At 29.9% G+C, this 22,665-nt stretch overlaps 2 protein-coding genes across 3 annotated transcripts in view; one reads left to right on the top strand and one right to left on the bottom strand.

The window, feature by feature from the left end:
* LOC126846692 (uncharacterized) overlaps window positions 1-22,665 on the bottom strand; it is a 66,222-nt gene that overhangs the window by 26,995 nt on the left and 16,562 nt on the right. Inside the window, exon 3 of the mRNA XM_050586430.1 lies at window positions 3,624-3,790. Within this exon, the coding sequence (XP_050442387.1) occupies window positions 3,624-3,790 (167 nt within the window). The remainder of the gene's footprint in view (window positions 1-3,623; window positions 3,791-22,665) is intronic.
* Window positions 10,366-17,377, top strand: LOC126846697 (uncharacterized). Of its 2 annotated transcripts, none has more exons than XM_050586439.1 (5): window positions 10,366-10,371; window positions 15,329-15,415; window positions 15,635-15,721; window positions 16,794-16,835; window positions 16,928-17,377. In XM_050586439.1, the coding sequence occupies exons 2-5, from the start codon at window positions 15,344-15,346 to the stop codon at window positions 17,075-17,077; spliced, it is 351 nt and encodes a 116-aa protein (XP_050442396.1). In that variant the 5' UTR covers window positions 10,366-10,371; window positions 15,329-15,343; the 3' UTR covers window positions 17,078-17,377. The 2 variants fall into 2 exon arrangements, with proteins under 2 accessions (XP_050442396.1, XP_050442395.1); XM_050586438.1 differs by lacking the exon at window positions 10,366-10,371 and adding an exon at window positions 15,080-15,232.

The raw sequence follows: 22,665 nt of genomic DNA, 5'->3' as shown, positions 1-22,665 counted from the left end.
TTCATTTTTCTAGTTACTTTTTCATAGAAATATTGTAACTATTGCAATCTTTAAAAGTGCTAATAAGACTGTTTTTGAGGTAATTATAATATTTTTTAACCTAGCTTACTATGACTGTGCTTTGTTTCGTTAGTTAAAAACGCGTGTATTTAAATGGAGCAGCACATATTGCTGTTTCCGAAACGTTATCTCAAATTTATTTTATAAACAAGTTTCATGAAATAAAAATGTTTTGTTTCGCGTGTAATTATTTCATCATTTTACAGTCATTTCCAGCGCAGTTTACAGCGAACAAAACGGTATTGGTTCTCTCCAGTGCGATTCTTGTTTTTTAAATGATAGCTCAACTAAGTTCACTATCTGTTGAAATTTTATATGATTTATTCTGTAGAATAATTTAACATTTAGTTTACTAAAATAAGGTAAAATAATACAAATAATACTTAGGTATACTTTAATAGCATTCTCCAATCTTCACAGTCAGAATTTTTTTTTAAATTTAAGTTCATTGTATTACCAATTGAAAATTATTGATTAGAAACCTATATAATATTTTCCTATCAATTAGAAATATTCATAATATTAAGAAATATATATGGTCATATCATTCTGTCTAGAGTAGTGGGTAAGAAGTCAGAGTCGACCACCTGTTAATACGAGTTTCCTCACTTGAGAAACGTTTTCATATAAAACTATAAAAAAATATACATTTACATATATTTGTGCATTATTTTAAATTTAAACTTCATACAAGTGTAGACAGTAAAGTAAAAAACTATTAGCATAACTGCTCCGCATTGAAGCTAAAATTAATTTTAGAACTAAAGGAATTTGCACACTTGCAACACATTTGTTAAATCGATAAATAACACTTTGTAACCTTTGGTACCAGTTGTGCAATTGAATTTTAAAAAAAGACGATATTTCCTAAATTTTAGGTTAATATAATATTAAATATTATTTAAAGATGGTAATTTTTTACCGTCGTATAGCAATAGGCAATATTAGTTCAATAAAATAATAGTAATACGATAAGCAGATAAGTTGTAAAATATGATTTCCTATTGTAACATTAGCATACTTTAAAAATTCTGCAATCACAATAAAATTAGCAATAACTGGGCTTACACAAATACTATCTATATAAGCTAATATCTTAAAAACATTTTCAATTACTAGAATTTGAAAAATAAAGTGGAACACAAAAATTATCATATTTAATATATTAAAATAAAACATAATATTATATATTCATTTAAACCTTAGTGCATGCTATGTAAATTTATGTACTTAACTAAAAAATTTGTTTTGTACAATAAAAATTGATTTTAAACGTATGTATTAACAAAACTAAATGTCTACTAAATTCGATTTTTAGACGCCTACAGCAGAAGGTTGGTAGAATTGAAGTTGGCGTATGACAGATACAAGGTAAATTAGCTTGTCTGTGTCTACCATTGAGATCATTATACTACAGGCGTGCGGTGGTCATGTTTTGAAATGTGAGCGAGTTGAACTGGCTTCGGAATTTGCATATTGTACAATATGTGAAACTTAAAGACGATGGCTGCGTTGCGACATCGGCATATTATTATTATTCTTATTATTATAAGAACCGAATGTCGCGCGTTGCATGCACGATTGGTCTAAACTTGTCACCAAGATGGATTATCGGTCTACCCGTTCATGTATATTCACTATTCTGTGCGAAACCGATAATACCGCGGGTCGTATATTATGCCTACCTTATGTATCGATTGTTTTTGGCGGTCGTATCACGCGTGTGAACGTGTCTTACACTTTGGTCCGTAAATATTGTTTGTTCTCGGAGGGCGGCAAGCAGAGGGTGCAGGCGTCTACCCGAGATAGTGTTGTGAGATGAGCGTATAATATAGGTATAGCCGAACGGTGGATAAAGGGTGTCGGGAGTAGGTCGGAAAGAAGAAAAGAGCGAGTACTGTTGACGGAATGCCCCGAAGGCGTACCGACCTATTGAGTGGAAATCAGCTGTGAACGTGAATCGTCAAGTCAATGATTACGTTTACCGATAAGTTCACTCTGTCCGTTTATAATGTGCTAGAATGCACACAACGCACAACGGCAATGCATGATCAATAGTATATATTTATTCCGATACAAACATGTTTTTGAGCTAAAATACACAACCGAAATTTGTGAAACGTTTGTTTTGCATGGTGTGTTTATCGGTTCGATCCCCGGCCATGAATCTAAACCTTTTGCATTTTTATCGTCGAATTTTAAACTTAAATGATCTCTTATTAATAATAAGAACATTCAATGCGGCTTGTGAATCATTGATTACATGACGTTTAACGTCAGGAAGTTTTAATTAAGCCTTCACCGCCCGTGCACGTGTGATAACCACATTCGAAGTCTTAGATATTACAAGTTTCCGCTTCCTCGATTTGTCCAAGTCGAATGTAAACGGGACGTAAGAAATTGGAAAACATTATTATTGTGGCAATGCAAAAGCAGATCAATTGAAAGAGTGATCACTGTAACTACCAAAAACGTTTGAAAAAAAAAACGCACAGCTCGCACACTCGAGTAATACCTCTTAAAATATATAAAAAAAGAAGATTTATAAAACACTCTTTTGTTTTATATATGTTTTTACTGAACCACTTCAATGAACTTTAGTGACTCATCTTTCATGCAACACTCCCCGCTGTAACCAAAACTTTTATAAAAACCCGTCTTTATCGGCGCTTGGGGATTTTTTTTTTACAACATTTATAAACCTGAGCCCCATTTATTATTTTGCCACTTTACAGCTTGTTTTTTGTCGTTGCTAAACTTGTCCTAAAAATAGAGTTCACGCATTCAATCAAACTCTTTATTTTATTGACAATTTTTAATATTACCTAACTTGTGAGTTATTTTTAATTAAAATCATTTTACCTATATTTGTAATTATAACTATTGAATGAACGTTGTAACCTTAACAGTTGAAAATTTGTAATTTTTTCAAGAATATTAATCAAACACAAACTGTATAATATTGTAAAATAAAATTATTTTGTATTTCACAAGTTTACTGGTTTGTTTTTTTATGCAAATATATTTTTTAGTTATATCGCATGTTATCGGATCTTGTATGTAGTACTTATTATGCCACACTTAAAAACTAAAAATGTTTACACATAACTATTGTGAGCAATTTCCACGGCTCACTCGGTTTTTTTTTTAGGTACAACGTTTTCGTATGTTAATTAATGTATTTTTATTTTATAGTTACAAATCACCCTTTTCCCAGTGACCTTACATTTGAAAATGTTGTGTAAAACCATCTGTACACCTCCAAATACAACCAACAGACGAAAACGTCAATATTTTAGTAGTAAATAAAATAAACCTAATTATTTTTTAAAAGCAATCGTAAAAATATTATTTATTGAATGCACGAGAGCATATACCGAAAAACCGTTTTTAGTACTTAATTTTACAGGTATCCATAGACCATGGATCTTAAATTACATGTATTTTAAATTGATAAAGACTTTCTTCTCATGGTATAAGACATACTAAATTTACTAGGGTTTATAGAGGGGGAAAGACATAAAATCAGGAATAAAATAGTATCACACACGACCACTTCTTACCTGGAGGGCACAATTTTCTCGATGGCCGTCGAACTGTTTTTGGTGTTATTGCTGGAACTTTCATTGGTGTTTTTTGAGCTAGACGTTTCAGACGGTATAGGCGTTCCTGGTTTTATATTGTCCGTTCTCATTCCCGTACTGTCGACCATCATTTGCCTGACGTTAAACTGTAAAGGCATAAAAAATATATAATAAAATGAGATCATACTTTTACAACTGTAGCCGATCCTTGAATCGATGGCAAATAAGTGGCGCAGCTCCAATTATATTATTCTTATTGTTATTGCTTGAAAAAATATAAATATAATTTTCGCAATAACCCTAAACCACTCGTTTAAAACTGTACTTTTAAACTTTTTTAATATTCTTGACAAAGATTTTTACAAAAACACAATAATAATACTATTGTTTTTTAAATATCCCTCGAGAATATCACATTACCTATTGTATTTTCACAATTAATTGGCTTTGCGATTTTCATTCTTTTATGAAACGATGATAGCTAAAATCAATTTCGTATAACTATTATTATTTTACAATTCAATGAACGCGACTATACGAGCGTCGACGACACAACACTTGCCAAAAATAAAATCATCCTACCTAGCTAAAGACAATTTTAAAGTTGAATTATAGCTTGCCTCATACTTTTTAAATTGTTTATTGTAAGTTGAATCTAGTCTCGTTGCTTATCTACAGTTTGCCTTGATAAAACTATTACTTTTTTAAACATTTTTATTAAACTAATTTAATACAGTATTTTTAATAGTATTAATAGTGTAATACTAGCCACATACAAAATCCAAATTCCTCAACGTACATTTTACTTCCAGTTTTACCTATTAAACGTTTCAATATGAGAAGACACATTTCAATAAAAGTATTTTGCCCAAAACGTTTTAATAGACGATAAGTGTTTAATTTTTCTTTAAAAAATACTAATTATAAGCGAATAATGTTAAATTTAAAAATTCGTAAGAACCCCATTTATTTCCTATTGAAAATAATGTAATGGTCAATATCAATGATTAATATTATGTTTATTGAAATGATGACTGCATTTGAAGAGCAGTGGCTTCAGTTATCACTATCTTAGAATATCTTTATTTATTGAATTAATCTACTAACAATTTACGAAAATTCCTGCTCATTCCTTTTCGATTTTATTGACTGTTACAGCCTTATTTTTATCTAGGAATTGGATTGAATGTATCTTAACAATAAGTTAGACTTCAAGAATAATGTAGTCGATGGGACAAAATACAAATGTGGAGTCCCTTGAACACGTCTGAAGTACGTTCTGGTCTAATGGGTTCACTTTAACTACAGTACGGCGAACACAAACGTCAGATGCATTACTCTGGCTGTAGTTACGTTTATACTAATTTATAATACTTCTTAGACTATGGTCATAACCTAAACTGACATAATTTGATTATAACATCATTAAAGATGTTCTTTTTTCAATGCTTCTTGGTGTGAATAAAGACAGTCCAATGTCACATCATGATAGCCGGCCTGTCTAACGAAAAGGTGGATCGTTTAATTTATATATGTGGTCAATATATAATATGGCCTGGGCAATAACTTTAAGGGAAAAAAACAAATTTATTACCCCAATATTCTATGCCGACAACACTTTAAACTTAAAGAGAAGCACTTATGTCTTATTTGTTTTATTTCAAATGTGATTTCCGTTCGTCGGGCACTTTCTTTTTGTGAACGACGGTTCATGAAATAATCCGAAACCTAACAACAAAAAACTGAAGTAATAAATACATCTATGGTAAATGGTCGTAAACTTAAGATAACGCCAAATGCTCAACCCTCGGAGACAAGCGAAAAAAACGTAGATTTCACCCGACGGATATTAACGTTATAATTTATTCCGACGCCTATATAGACTATATTGTAATCTACGGAGACTATGTTACTAAAATTCATACACTGAACAAAAGTACAAATCGCGAGGAATGGTGTATTGTTCGCGAAAAGCAATATAAACGACATCCACAGACCATAGTCTATAACATTAGCATTACACTGTCCGTCTTCTGCGGTATAGTTACAATTGGCACTGACCATATACATGTCCAACTAGGTGTGAATATAATATTAAAGATATATATTACATATGTTATTTAAAATAATTGACACAGACAATTATAGTCGAGTTTAGAGACAACAATCTTAAAAAATTATTTTATGTCTAACTTGACATCACACTGTGTGTAATTTATTTGTAAGCAACAATATATAAATATTCTAAAATAAATCCAAATAGCGCAAATAATAAAAAAAGCAGATTAGTGCAAAGCAAGTATAAGAAATCCATATTACATAAAAACCAAATACGTTTATGTATCCATACATTTGGCCGCTTAACTGTGTTCATGCAAATAGATAAAATATTTAAAATAGAGATCTCTTAAAATCGTCTTGACGAAAAATGTATGCCATTCCAACCCTTTATGCATTAAACAAGTTTAATGCAAACGCGCTATGTAAAATATAATGACTTGTCTGCGATTATGGATGGATCTCGTCAAGTTAGTAAACAACGGTGGTCATTCTATGGAATATAATACAATCGTTTGATTTACAAAGGGAGCGAATCCATTCGGGTGGAAATTTCCGATTACACTATTTTTTTTTCAATTTAGGTCGTACTATTCAAAGTACATGAAATATAACTATTGACGTCAGTTGTTTATCACTCAAATAATGTTTATTGAACCACGGACTATTCGAACGTATTAAGTGATTTATAAAATATAATTATAGTGATGTATCGAGCTCTATGGAGGTGTAGTTCTAGGGTGGACGTAGTTGAGAGTGTGGGGCGAAGATAAAGAAGACGAAGATTAAGTGACTTATAAACAATATTATCATTAAATTACATTAAAAATCTACAACAGGAAATGTTCATACCTAGTAAGGGCAAAACAATTTAAATAATTAAATTTAAACGTTGAGTAATATAATTAATGGACCCTCCTATAATAAAATATTGTCAAGCGAACACAAGCAACAATAATATTTATATTTATTATATATTTATAGATAATAGAATTATCACAAATTATTATTTTAGTAAAACGTATTTTGCCTTATTCGAAATAAATATATTAAAAAAAGATAACAACTACTAGCGCATTGTGCAAAATAAAGTCTGTTAAAAAATAAACCACGGGAAATTAAAAATACAAATTCCGATAACTGGGTTGTGTAAAAATAAACAAGTTTCTTTTCTTTATAGCTATTGTTGGTGAAACTTTAGTGAAAATAATGCAAAAGGCTAAAATACCGCCTTATTTTCATACTGGCAGAATTTTGGCGTTTAATAAGAAGAGGTCAAGAGGAGAAGGGGTTTGTTTTGACGTTTTGGTTTATGGAAATAAGCCAAAAAATCGGAAACTAATAGAATATACTATACATTGTTAATGTTTTAGTGGCCAAAAGTGTAAAACGGCCTAACACAGCATAAAGTTGACGAAATCCGTAAAAATAGAAATCCTATATCGCCCACAATTTATTTGCCAACACTAAGATAAACATTGTGTGTTATTAAACCACATGTTTGAAATCTTGTTTACTTCTTTTGACGCTAGTCTTAGTGGGTTTATTTCATTTAAATCTAAAAACTGAAAATAATTTTAATAATTCATTTCGGCGTACGAACGACGAGGTACAGATGTACACATACATATCATCGATATGACAACTTGATTAATTGTTCGTGAAATTTAACAATGTTTATTTAAAGTACCTATCACCTTCTAAAATAAATCTACATTTATGACTACATAATAGAAAATTTATTTTGACTACTATGCATTTTTTTATTTTACTAGCAGAGTGCACATTTTGTTCATACTGAAATTGCAAACTGAAAATGTCAGTAGTTATATTTAATAAAACTATCGATAACACGGTTAAATTATATTTAACAACTCCTTAAGTAATCATTGTTGATAACTAATATTTCACTAGGCAATCAATAATACATAACATATTTTGTTTGTTTTTAATCAAAATAATTACCATAAAAACGTATTAAATTTTTAGTTTATTTCGATAGAACTAATATTGGGTTCCTTTTGTTGAACTATTTAACAGTTTACGCTTAAAAAGGCTTCTGGGTAGTAAATGTTATACTTTTCTAATACCCAGTGGGGAAAAATGGCCATTGAGTTATGCTAATCTACGCATCCAATCACCGTACTTGTGGCGGGACCGACCGGTACAACGTTCCACTGGAGGTGTAGCAACTTTTGCATTTCTGGGGTCCGGCGAGGTTTTAAAAAATTCCTTGTGTCGCTGATGTTGATGGATGAACACGAGCCGTGGTGGGGGTCGCAGTCGGTAAAGAGTACCTATAAAACTTTTCCCTTAATATACGATCCGGCGGCGGTCGGACACAAGACCTGTACCGACAACGGTGGTCAGGAGGTACCTTCGCAGACACACGTCCCGGCTTGATCCGAAATGTCCAGGTTTACTTAACTTTTGAAACCAAAAACGTCAGGGACACGACGCTGTGGTATTTAATGGCCACGTGACCGTGATTAATAACTTTGTAGCACTTCGGAAAAATATTAATCCGTTTTTATCCGGTGCCTCACGGAAATGGCCACTGACAATAATGTTATTATATGTATAACACCGCGGCAAATAGGCGATGCACATAATGATTAATCATCAACCGCCGGCCACACGTGGTACGTATGCCGCCGACAGATAAACGGGCACAGCGAGCCACTAGAGTGTTTTTTGATTATTTCCGCCAAATTCCGATTTCACCGAGAATGAATACAATTATTTATTAAACACAGTGAATTACTATGGGCCCAACCGAATCCACATAAACACCCCAAATACCTCGAGGCGTTTTTGTTATTATGTTTGTATTTTTTGGTGTAAACAAACAACTTCGGTGTAAGCAACTATGTAATATAATATTCACACACTACAATATATTCTAAACACTTGGCAAAATGAATATATGTTTTTTTTTTTTAATTCTTTATTTAATATTATACACATTCTATACAATGTAGTAAAACGAGTATATTTAATATTTTTGTTTATAATAGCATGTTTAGCTTGAGTAATAAACCGCCCACCGACGACACTTGACAGGAGTTTAATCATTTGTTTTGTTTTGTTACTGTTAACTAATAGGTCTCGGCACCACGTTTACGTTTCAACTTTTTAACAGGGTTTCCACTTAACTGGCACGTTAGGTTAGGCAATGATAGGGTTCTAGCCAGAATGTTTAAATAATTAGATAGAGAGTTGTGGTATCTGGTATATGACTGTTTAGCGCACTCAAGTACTGTTTTCATGTAAAGGTTAGGTTAGGTTAGGTCATGGTGCAGAGTTTTATTTGTTATATAAAAAGGAGCGTTAATAATCAGGCGGACTATATATTATTTTGAACAGTTCGTATTTCGTTGAGATTTTGTTTTTTTTTGCATCTCCCCAGATTTGCAAGCCGTAGAGAGAGTTTTGAGTTAGGATTTAAGAATCTTTCGAGTATGCGTAGGCGTATAGTTAAGGTTAGTTTTAGTATTGTTGGTATGCTGTGACCACGTAAGGCGTCTGTCAAAGTGTATCCCTAAATATTTTGGTATTAAGTATACGGGGGGGGGGGAAGAGCAATGGAAGTTAATGTTAGTAAAAAAAAAAATCAAACTGTCACGTAAATGAAAAATGCGAAAAAAGTAAACATTAACTATTTTTTCATATTTTTCCAATCATACATCGAGTAATTGTTATTTAATACGTCATTATTTTGTCGTAAATTCGAAACAATAACGTTTGCCCCGTTAATTGGATGGTTTACACGTTTTTATTATAGTTTTACCGTTCAAGACGGCACTGGAGTAGGCTCTGGAGCCGCGGGTTGGCCGTCTATTATGATGCCGAAGGTCAATTCCCAAAGGACAGTGGGATTAGGACGTTCGTGTGTTGGAAATTTGCAATTACTTTGGTCGCGGTCGCCAAGGCCCCCCCCCAATCCGTATGGCAGTGGCCATACAGAAATACAATTTGTTACCGAGTTTTCATTTATTAGAAAGCCGGATATCCCAATTGAGCGAGCTTTATCTGAGTATAATTTCATTTTAGGTTCGACCCCAATATCTCCCAAACACACGGCGCGTCATAATTACTGTGATATTGTCGGGTACAGTATGCCAACCGCTGAACGTCTCGTGACCGGGCCGGTGTGGGATACTAATTGGGTTCTTATCCGTTGCAATTTACAAGTAATTAAATACACTATTCAAAATTAGGCTACTGGAACGACCGATTCAATTACCAGACACCCATAAATCTCCAGAGCAAAACGAAAATTAATCATATTACGATTAAATGTCACTTCCGTCATACTTCATCATTAACACAAAACCAACCTTTATAGTTATGAAACACATTTCAAATAAGGTATAAAATAATATTGATTTATTTTTTTTACCCTGTACATATTATAAATCCTATCTAGAACAAGAAAGGACAAAATCATTGAATATATATTACCGTCTCCAGGGCTGTATTCAATATTCGTGGAACGGTAACTAAATACTGCAATTAATTAATGTGATAAATTGTAGAAATTGTAAAACTAGGTAACCAGACATTGTACCAACATAATAATATTATAGTGTTCGAAAATCGTTTTGTAACTGTTATTCCTATACATTCAAACTCATTGGTCGCATTAACTGTAGGCTTTATATTATCAGTTTTTATAAGTTAAGCACACACTAGACGTTAACGTAAACATAATATATTTTACAGCTTAAAACCATTTTAATGACAGGCTGTAATTCATCCTATAAGAATATTTTTTTATTAAGCCAAAAGTATATATATATATATATATTAAACGAATTCTATTTAACACCTAACGGTAAACCCCCAATCAATAAAATATACTTTTAAGGTTTTATAGTTAATGGTTCGCTAAAAGACCTTTATTCAATAAAATGTATTTCATATTTTTGAATGAAGAATCTGTTAAAAATAACGTTATATTCATTTACTACTCACAGAACAAAGTTATGTTTGTTTTGATATAGACAAGACTAAATTCTTACGATATGTGTACTAAATAATAGTTATAATTGTAATTTGGACTAATCGAATACCTATTTTTTTATACAAATAAAGTATGTTCTCTTAGAGCGATACAACATTATCAATTTAAACTCTTTATTCGTCAAAAACCAAATTTAATTTTATATAAAAGAAAAAACATTTCTATTTAATTACTTTTTTATTTATTAAATTAGTAAGTGTTTTCCTCAAGACGAAATCCTCGATTTGAATTATCCAGCAATCGAAAAAACCATTTTATTTAAATATAGGTAAATCTCTTAAGCATAGTCAAATCGTTTACTGTAAGAACGTCATTTGCATTCTTCGGCTACCTGAATGAAACTTTTTGATAGTACATTACAAAATTCTGGGTAAAGGTTTCACTAGTGTTCAATTCAAAATCTTTGAAAGTTTTAAACTCAACACTCTGTAATATATCGGTATGATAAATAATTAACAAAAGCTTTTGAAATACTTACATTAAACATTTTAGTATTAGCTAATAGGACATATTTATTTACAAATGTTATCAGCTTAACAACCAATACTTTAAAATGATATTATAATCTCGTGTTCATAAACGCGTATAAGAAATTGTAGTGCTCTTTTTGATTTTAAGTTTTCATATATTATACTTGTACTATAATATATATATATGTCGCTTAGACCGTTTTACCGAGTAACCATTGATATCTTATAGACTATTTATTTTCAAACAATAATATATTATATTATATACTTTGGATTTCAGGTAGGAATTCATATCGCTTGTGCCAATATGAACCTTAACGTAAGTCGAATACGTTCCGTGGTTCTATTTTCTTTCAAATCGAATATTTATCAAATGTTTCTTTTCGCTGATGTAACACTAAATCGCATTAGAAACCAATATATATTAATAAGCCGGATAGATTTTCAAAGGCAGAAACCAGTGACCTCCGTTCAATCGGATTTATAATCAAACTGCAAACACATAATACTTCCACGTGTAAGGTTAGGTCTTTAATAGGGATCCAAAGACCATTACGCAGTTTAGATAACAACCGCTCTTGTTACTATAGCGGTCATTACAAAAGTATGAAAAATTACTCGTCTCTCAAAAACCGAAGCGCAAAAACAGTCCCCTCATAATCCCTAGAGCACACTAGGGAGATTAGTTCAGGTGGTCGTCCATGTAGTAACGATTATATTGTAAGTTTTTTTTATTATTGTTTCAGCACCCGTGAAACCAACATAATATAGCATACAAAAACAAGAGTGACGCCGTTTATTCAACATGTCAGATTACCTAAATTAACTCGTCGCGTTGGTTTTTCAAATGTCGCGAAAATTCATAATTACAGTAATGAATAATAATAGTATTTAAATAATGCTCCATTGTGTACCATAACGTTGAAGATAATATCATCAATATATTTTTCTCATATTATATAATATTTAATCTAATATAGAAGTAGAAATAAATGAACCAAAACTCTGTAATCGATTGCATATACTCTTATTATCATAAGTATATGAACATAAAATATACAAAAATTATATGATGTACAATAATTATAAAACACGATCCATTAATGATAAAATATAATATATTATTTATTCATGTATAATACGAATTTAGTTTGGCTTATAAATTATAAGGGTTTGTATGGTAAAAATGAAAAGCGCATGCGTTTAACATAATAATATATATTATGTATATAATAAAGCATACTTCACAGATGTATGAAGCCGAAAGAAATAAACTTTTTTTATTACATGGTTATATTAATATATTTTAATATAATATGGCTGCAGGCTGTATGGTAGAAGTAGGTATACGGTCTATATGTTAGAAATCGAAAGGAAGAATAGATGCTTCATGCTTGACTCCAAATATATGTACACAGTATTATGTATTATACATATACACAGTATATTATACGGTATCGAAAAATAAAAGGTTCTTTTCTATTTACTGCTCATTCCAATACAGAAAAAAATTAATAACAAAATACAATTTTCTACTAAAGGAACTTGAGTTATTTAATCTACATTGAATTAAAAAATGCATAAATCATGTTAATATGAAATTACCGTATAAACTGTTTTTTTTTATAATCTTATAATTACACACATCGTTTAGGTACAAATTTTCATTAAAGTATAAACCTATCATAATTTACTAATTAGTATTAATGTATCAGTCATTACAAAATGTAAGATATAATATATTTCGTGATATCATTGTAATTTTATTCCTTATCGTATAAATTAATAAATATATATAATTATTATAATATATATATATTTTCAGACAATTGTACCTTATTTTTATTTTGAAGAAATCGAATTTAAACTTAATTGGTTTTGATGTTGACGATAAAAGAAAAGAATTAATCAAATAAAAAATATTTTTTCATTTACCATTCAAAAACACGTTTTTTTTACATATTCCTTTGTGACTGCTTTCTCGCACAATTAGCCGTAAATGTAGGTTTATTATCAAAATTTAAATCACAAAGAATACAAAATATCAACAAGAATAATTCAAATGAGCACCATGACGATTTACTGAGAGTTTTTTCATAAAATAATTTGCATTTAAAGTATTACAAAGTTGTTGTAATATAGTATTTCATTTTTTTTCTATTGATAAGCTAAATTTTTGAAAACCTTAACTATACTGAATTCAATACTAATAATTTAAATATAATGTATATAAAAAAATTTTAATTTGGTAACACACGGTTACATTATTATAAACATAATCGGTGTTGAAGGGTGTACACATATATCTCAAAATTTCCCCGCTCAGACCAGCTTTTTGGACTGACAAAATTATTGTTCTTACAATAATATATATAATGAAATAATTAATTATTTAAATGGCATATCGCGTAGTGATTTCAGTCATTTGTATTACTGGGTTACAAACTATAATGGACTTTCAACGATCAGATTAAGGCTTGAACAGTATCGTTGGCAACAACTAAAATGAATCGCTTTGTGAAAACCTTAACAACAGCCAGCCCTGCCATTAGTTAGCGAATAAGTGTAAAGTGACCAAATGGGTATTTTAGCCTTTTCAGCTTTGTTTTTCTTCTTTTATAAAAGAATCAGCCTGATGTGTATGTGTGTCAGGTTTTACAAGAATTTAAGCAAAAGTACACGGGTATTTAAGATAATTAAGTTTATTTAAGTATTCTAAGTATTAGGTACTTAAGTTTTCTTTCGTGTATTATTTTCTGCACACAAAAGTGTTTTAAAAAAGAAATGTTAAACGCCGCATTTAAAAAAAATTTAATTATAAATTATGCAAAGGAAATTTGATACAATCAAATTTAACGGAAAATATTGAGAACAAAACCATACCTATTAATTATTATGTAACTTTAAGTTGAAACACAAATTTCAATCGGTTGTTTCTTGCAAACAAAACATTGGAATAAATTAATTGGATATGACTGGTTCTATAGTTATGTTAATCTTCGGCTAATAAATTATAATATATATATATATATATATTTATACATATAATAGTGGTGGTAATGCATAATTAAAATATGTCCCCTTCATTCAATCACGGTTGGGAAACACCTACCCGGTTGTATACATTGATTCGTCCCACTGAGAGTAAAACCGTCCCTAGACCCTTCATTCTTCTTCTAGTGTTGACGTACCTACTTCTTAAGCTAAACATGGCTTGAATAATAAAAACTAAGCTCGCATAAACAACACACGTTTTAAATGCACTCTTTAATACTACTCAAAATGTAATCTTGTCGCTATCTTGACCTCAAACAGAGTATTGATTTGAGAAATTAATATATACGGTTTGGCCTTGTGTATAATATTAAATTATTTCCCAATAAAGTAATATTGATAATATTATTATGATAATATTAGGCAAAAATAATATTGAACACAATAATATTATGTTAGGCACAAAGTAGAAGAACAAAAAAAATAACTGAAAGCTTTGTCTGTCTAGGATTTTTTTGTTGCCGTAAATATTTTATTATTATTATGTTCAATAAAAATAATAAGAACTGAAAAACATGAACTTGTGTTAACAATTACTGGTGCTCATTTTTTTTTAAATCATATTATGTATTAACGATATCGAGTAATATGATTCAAAAAAATACAATAAGTTTCTTTAAAGACACAGTTGCAGGCACCTACAATTGAATAAACTAATAAATTATTGGAAAAAAACATTTATTTATTTTAATTTGGATCTTAGTAAACATTCAATATAAAAACTTAAATTCAATCATGACTGTTTTTGTTTATGTTCATTTAATATTTATTCATATAAACTTAAAAAATGGGTTTGTTTATTTTATGAGTTATAAAAACCTAAAAAGAAGACTTCAGACAGCATAGCTATACTTTACACTCGTCGATTACTGGTATCGCAACCACAATCATTTGTTTTCCATTCAAAGTCTCAAATAAAAATTTGCACCATGTTAACACAAAACATTACAAAGTGCCTTGCAGTATTATTTATATTATCAGTAAGTATAATTTAGTAGTTTTGTAATAATATAGTATATTATTAAACTTTATACTTACAGTATTAACCGAATTTGCTTTATATAATTATTATATAGGCATTGCTTGGAACTATGAAAGCTGGTGATAATGATAATCAACCAAACGTTCAAGAATCAAACATTAAAGAATCTCCACCACAACAAGTAAGAATTGTTTTAGTAATTGAACGGGTTTAACAGCTCTTTGTTTAATATAAATCGAAAAAGCCCAACTAGAGGTCCCAACTAGAGTTTTGAAATTAATGCTAAAAAGTATAATGGATACATTTATTTATTCGAAACAAAAAAGTTCCGTTCTACTAATATAAGTTTTAGTTTAAGTTTAAGTATTAACCGAATTTGCTTTATATAATTATTATATAGGCATTGCTTGGAACTATGAAAGCTGGTGATAATGATAATCAACCAAACGTTCAAGAATCAAACATTAAAGAATCTCCACCACAACAAGTAAGAATTGTTTTAGTAATTGAACGGGTTTAACAGCTCTTTGTTTAATATAAATCGAAAAAGCCCAACTAGAGGTCCCAACTAGAGTTTTGAAATTAATGCTAAAAAGTATAATGGATACATTTATTTATTCGAAACAAAAAAGTTCCGTTCTACTAATATAAGTTTTTGGGTGAATTTTTGTTTATTTTGTTTATGCTTAACAAATAATGCAATACATACAATTTTGATCACCTGTATAACTTTAGTGCAGTCACTATACTAAACAGAAACACAATAAATGTCATGAATGCAACAATAAAAATTGCATAAAACAAATTACTTAAATAAAAAAATATATTCAGTTTTGTATAATTGAACCAGTCATTTCAAAAACGACAAAAGTCACCGATTTTTATATGATACATTTCTATTCCCTGCAAAAATAACGCAAGTCAAATATGTTTTATCTCAATTTTATTAATTATGGTCAAAGTTAGACTATTATATAAAACTATGGATTATGAATATCAGAAATCTTAAAAATAAATTAGTAAATATGTAGGTGAAAGTGCAAAATAAGTTGAATTTCTGGAGTAATGAAGTTTTTTGTGGTTAGTGTAAATACTAAATTTTATGACTTGTGTCGTTTTTGAAATGACTGATTCAATTGTATACTACCATTAAGTTCGGCTAACTTTATTACCATAAGCATCACCTTTATTATTAAATAAAGTTACATAAGTCTAGTAGATTTTACTTTTCAAAATCAAAAACACTGGCAATTATGACAATGGAGATATAGGTAGTGCAATTTCTCATAACTATTTAATAATTTATCGAAAAACCTCCGCAAAATATAGATCAGAGGTAATTATTACAGAGAATAATTATTGAATGAAATTTGTTTTCTATCTAAGGGAAGTGCCTAGCGTTAATTTTAAATTTGTATTCTTCTTCTCCTAAATATCAACCATTTACACCATTGTCAATTGATATTGGTCAAATAAAATCATCTAACCAATAAAATATATTGTCAACAGCCATTAAAAAATACTTGTGTCTAAAAAACTAATTTACTTAATTTTATTAGGTGAATGCAAACGAAGTCCAATATCGAGAAGTCGTCGAGGCAGTAAGTTTAAACAATTTAGCTGTATAATAATCAAATAATATCACTGTAAACAAAACTATATTTTTTTCAAAAAAACACAACATTTGTCTTAGGTTGGTACCAATCCACAAGCATTGGGCGATTGGATATTTAATGGAGTGGTCCCAGAACGTTCGTCCGTACCGTACGTGCCGCCAGAACAAAATGAATTTGGTTACGATTATGATACATCTTTGCCTTACACCGAAAATCACATGTCGTAAACATGGCACGATTGACAAACATCATGAAAACATTTATTTCTTTAATATTATCATATTAAATATCATTATTATATTATCATATTTTACATAAATCTATATTTTTATTGTTTCATAACCTAATCCTAAATTGGACAGTTGCTTTAACGTACAATGGATCTTATTTTTAGTGGCAAACAATTTATTGTTTTATTATAGCTTAAATACACATAGTTTATCACACTAGATACCATGTACAATTCAAGAATATTATCAATTATGTTTAAACTGATTTAAAAATAATAAATGTTTATTAAAACGAAATATTTTGTCGATAACATTTTTGGTATGCTCAACCCTGAAACCATTTGTGTATAAATAGGTATATAGTCTCAAAAATAAAAACGTAGCCGAGACAAACTGATACCAACTCTAAATACGCTTACCTCGAAAGATAATGCCATTAATCCTAACAATGATAATACTACAACATACATCTAAATACATATTTTAAGCTTACTGTGTTTAAAAAAGTATATTGTTAAAATTAAATGAACCAAACAATTTACAGACCAAGTATGGCTAGGTAAATAAAATGATAACTGTGCAAATTTAATTGTGATAATTTTTCAATTGCACTATCGTCTAATGAAAACATAATATTCAAATTAAAACTATGTGTATCATTTATTCGCGTGTTGTAGAGTTTTGGAAGATATAATATGATGCTCACCCTCAGTCTACATTCAGTTTAATGTTATCAAGAACCCTGGTTTTATGTTTCAAACAGTTGTTTGTTTATAACCCAAAAAATGCTACAAAACTAACCAAAAACTTTCGAGTGGTTTTTTTTTGTTGAAAATTGAAAACGTTAAATAAACTTGTTTGTAGCCAAAATAGTATAATGTTTCATTCATTCAATATAAACATTTGACGTTAGAACTATAATTTTCTAGCGTGAAAACTTGATTCCTGCCCAGAATGCGTTCGTAAAATGATCGTTTTAGACTTTTAAGAAGACGCTACCTACCCTTTTATTAAGAAGCAAAGTAAAGGCAACTTTTTGTGGAATCTTTATTTAGAGCTTAAACTATAAGATATACTTTTATTAATACAGTAATGAGAATTCTTCTTAGTTCTTTGGTTATTTATTTTGAACACACTATTACGGTTATCTCAATAAAGTTACAGTTTACTTAAAGCCTAACGGCTAAAATTACAAAATATGGAACATGTTTTAATCTGCTATACTTTTCTCTCGTCAGTTACAGGCATCGCAACCACAATCGTTTATTTGCCATTCAAAGTCGCAAAATTAAAATGTACACGATGTTTCCCCAAAACATTACAAAATGCCTTGCAGTATTATTTATATTATCTGTAAGTTTAATTTAGTATTTTTATAATAATCAAGTATATTATAGCCATAGAATTAATCAAATTTTCTCTATACCTACTTATTTTATAGACATTGCTGACAATAAAAGCTGAAAAAAACTTCGAAACGTCAAATAACTAGCACCACTACAACCAGTAAAAACTGTTTTACTAATTTAACGGGCTTAACAGCTCTTCGTTGAATATAAATGGAAAAACTATAGCTGTCGTAGATTCAACTAGGGGTTTGGAATTAATGTTTAAATGTAACCGTTCCTTTATTCGTTCGAAACAAACAAAATTCTGTTGCTCTGGAAAAATACTTAGTTATAAAATACACTAAGTGATACATTAAATATTAATTATTGTTTTAACGATAAAACGAGAACGATTAAAACTTCGGGGAAAAAAGAGGAACGACAATTTTACAACTTTTGAAACACGGAAGCATTTGTTCCGGAATTAGTTGAATCGATTACTGAATGCAATTTTATTATATACGAGTGAAGTAACTCTTCTTCTTGTTAACCTAAAATTTGTAACCCTCTTCTCCTAAGTACTAATTATTTACACCATTATCAATTGATATAGTTAAAATAAAATCATATAATTAATAAAATATATTGAATACAGCCTTTAAAAAATTAACAGTACTAACAAAACTAATTTACTTAATTTTATTAGGTGAATAAACCAATAGGTTTATATGGTCCTAATGGTAGGAGGACCATTAGGTGTCCAATACCGAGCAGTCTACGGAACAGTATGTTTAAATAATTTATCTGTATAATCAAATAATGTATACTGTTTACAAAACTATATTTTTTCAATAAATACACAACACTCATTTTAGGCTGGTACCGATTTGCTTTCATGGGGTAAGTGGATATTCCATAAGAGTCCCAGAAAATTCAACCGTACTGCCGGCGCCACCGAAAAAAAAATGAGCTTTCGAATATGGTAATTGGTTATTTGATGAAAAAGTCCCACATGCTTTAAATAAACCGCCAAAGTCATAAGTAAATGACCTAACATGTCGTAAACATAGCGCGATTAAACAACAATTTTTCTTGAAAAAAAATAAAATGAACGCACAGTTATTTAGCCTTACCCAAAATTACCATTCACACAAACAAATGAATGCTTTTTCTATATTTCGTTAGTTAAACAATGTATCCTCGTATTACCAAACAAAGTTAGGGAAATAGCAGAACTAGTATTTAAAAAGGAAATTGCATTAGTTTACTAGCAACATGGCCAATTTGGTTAAAAAAAACTATTTAAGTCGATAGTTCGATTTAAATGGTATTTGTATTCATAATATGACCAGTTCCAAATTAATACGAGTAAAAGATAAATTTATTCATCGTACAAAATTTCTAATATCCTGTAAATAATGTTTTTCTCACAAACATACACCTAAATTTAATTAAAAATAATGTTATCAATTCAATTGGACCTTTGTATTTTTTTCATTTATGCAAATTAAAGATCCGAAAAAAAGTACTTATGGGACGGTTGATGAAACTCTATAGGTTGGTATTTTTAGCTTCGATACACAACGGCGAAGGTATTGGTTTTTTTACAAGATGTATTTAAAAGTTTCATATAGTTTTAAAGACTTACATATTTCATCATACTACTTATTATGCAAGACGTCTTATTACCTATTATATTTTAACGAAAAACATCCTAAATAGCTTGTGTATTTTTTTTAGAATTATGCTTCTTTAGTTTTTAACATAGAAGTAATACCTAGTTCTATTTTATGACCTATTTTCTTCTAGGGATTTAATTAAATCGCAAATATAAAATAAAACATTAATAAAATTGACCCTAATGTACTATAATATAACTAATATTTACCATTTTATAGCATATTGTAACGGTCGCATTTATGTATATATTATAAATGTTTTGTAGTAAAATATCGCTTTGGGTATGTATAAACGGTTCATTTGAAAAGTAATATAGTGCTGTTTAACATGGACAGCTAAATCGTTATTTAGCCAATTTTTCTTCGATTCGATTGTTTTCTCGTCCAAAAACGTCGATTATTTATTTACTTGCTTATTAATGTACATGCTATATTACCCTCTACTAACTTGATTACTTAAGCCATCGATGTTTGACTTTCAAGTGGAAACCTATACAGGGGTGATCAATGGCGAAAGTTTCCACAGGAAAAAAACCGTTTTACAGCGTTCCTTCTTGAAAATATTTTACAGTATAAAATATTTGTCTAATGCTATTTTATTATTTTCGAGAATTTATACAACCTTTATTGGTAACATACCGATATATTTTGTTATTAATTATTTTATACAACAAAATTCTACTGAGAAATTTACCTGGTCAAAAAACAATTTTTAGCTATTTCATTTTTTTTTTTTGTAATTAGCACAATAGGAACCAAATGTGATAATGTGGTAACTGAAAGTTATAATCATAACAACTTTTAATCTGCAGTTAATACGTATTCATTATTTTTAATCGCCTTATATATCTATGGTTATGTAAAGTAACGTTTATCTCATCAATATTATCTATATAATAGACGTCCACTTAAAAAATATATTTTGTAAATTAAAAATATTGTAATACTTATTTAAATTTCGATGTATTGTAGTAAGTTTAATTTTGCTAAGTCGTGGCAAATCGTTAAGTCGCAGTTGTATTACACAATATTACAAAACGAGATTAACGAACATTTGTTGGTTAAAATAATATACTAGTATTTTATTTTCCAGAAACGTATAAAGTATATAAAGAAAAACAGCTAGCTCATATGAGTCGTCACATTTCAAAAGCCTCTATGACCACACCACCTCATAATTTGAGGTATGAAAATTGAAAACTGTTACGTGTCAACATGACAGCTTTATTTTCAAAATGATTCAGCGGGTTAAATTAACATAACGGCAAAACAACGTTTAATCTTTGTAACGTGTACCTAATATTATAATATTACATCTTACCCATTATGAGTTTGGCGTGGCACGTGCGTTACACGACGAAAAGTCCTGAAGATAATCGTATCTCGTCAATTGCAACAAACCGCAGAAAAGTCTACTGGCGAAAGCCATGGCACAAAAATCAAACTGTTAATTTTATAGAACTAATATAATAAATACGCGAGACGGTATTTTTGTTAAACACTGAACCCTATTACGGCGGAACGCATGTTACAGACGACCGATTCGCATTCAGACATGGGGTTAAGTGATACCTACTACCACTGCGGTACTGATAGAACATACCGGCAAAGCTTTGGTCGGAGGACCGCCGCTAGGTGGCCGCCACGGTTCGCCTCGGCGATTGTTTGACGCCCTATTTTTCGCCTTCCGTTTTGGACGCCCCGCTGTCGTAGTCGTAGAAAAAAAGTGACTATTCAATTATATGGAACATCCAAAATGATAAATCTATGATATTTTCCCCTACTCCGATAAAGCGTTTTCACACCTCGTTAATGCTACAAAAAAAAAATAGTAATAATAAAAGTGTTTGTATTTTTCAAGTGTTTACATCGTGCAATAATGCCGCTATTGAAATAACCTTGAAGAATTTTCGTTGTTTGATATTCTTTGGTTTTTTCGGAATTTGGCATTAATACCGAAAAGTATACCGAGAGTAAAAACAGAAAAATTGCAATGTTCAGAAGGAACTCGTTCCAAAAGAAACTAAGTCTTGGAACGAGTTCTTTTTATAAAAACAAAGTTCTGTAGGGTGTCCAATATTCGCATATACAAAGTGTTCCACAATGATTCGACAAATTAAATAACTTTTGTTCTAGTGAATAATTTTAAGATTTTTTTTTTTTTTAATTAATTTATACTCATTTGCGCTACACCACGTTTTTGATTGCACTTAACTATTTTACTTTTTTAAATTATTTTTTATTTTTTGTTACATTTAAAAAAAAAATTTAAGATGGCTGTTATAATTAAGAACAATTTGCTGAAATTTTTGTCTGGTTGATAACCAGATTTGGATAATTACTTTTTAAGTTACTAAATGTGAAAGGGTAGAATGGGAGGTTGATTGCGGTAGAGTAATGCGTACAGATAAAAATAGCTTTACGCGCTTACTTTAGAATGTAACTAAAAAAAATAAAAAAGTAAAATAGTTAAGTGCGATAAAAAACGTGGTGCTTATTTATAGCGCAAATGAGCATAAATTAATTTTAAAAAAAATCTTAAAAATATTCACTAGAACAAAAGTTATTTTCTTTGTCG

Source organism: Adelges cooleyi, unplaced genomic scaffold (assembly GCF_023614345.1).
Source record: "Adelges cooleyi isolate 19-005CV unplaced genomic scaffold, UGA_ACOO_1.1 ACOO_flye_CR_arks_rails_tigmint_CR_PRNA_9, whole genome shotgun sequence".
Taxonomy (NCBI): domain Eukaryota; kingdom Metazoa; phylum Arthropoda; class Insecta; order Hemiptera; family Adelgidae; genus Adelges; species Adelges cooleyi.
Note: the sequence above shows the minus strand (reverse complement) of the source record. Positions and strands in the feature narration are given on the sequence as shown.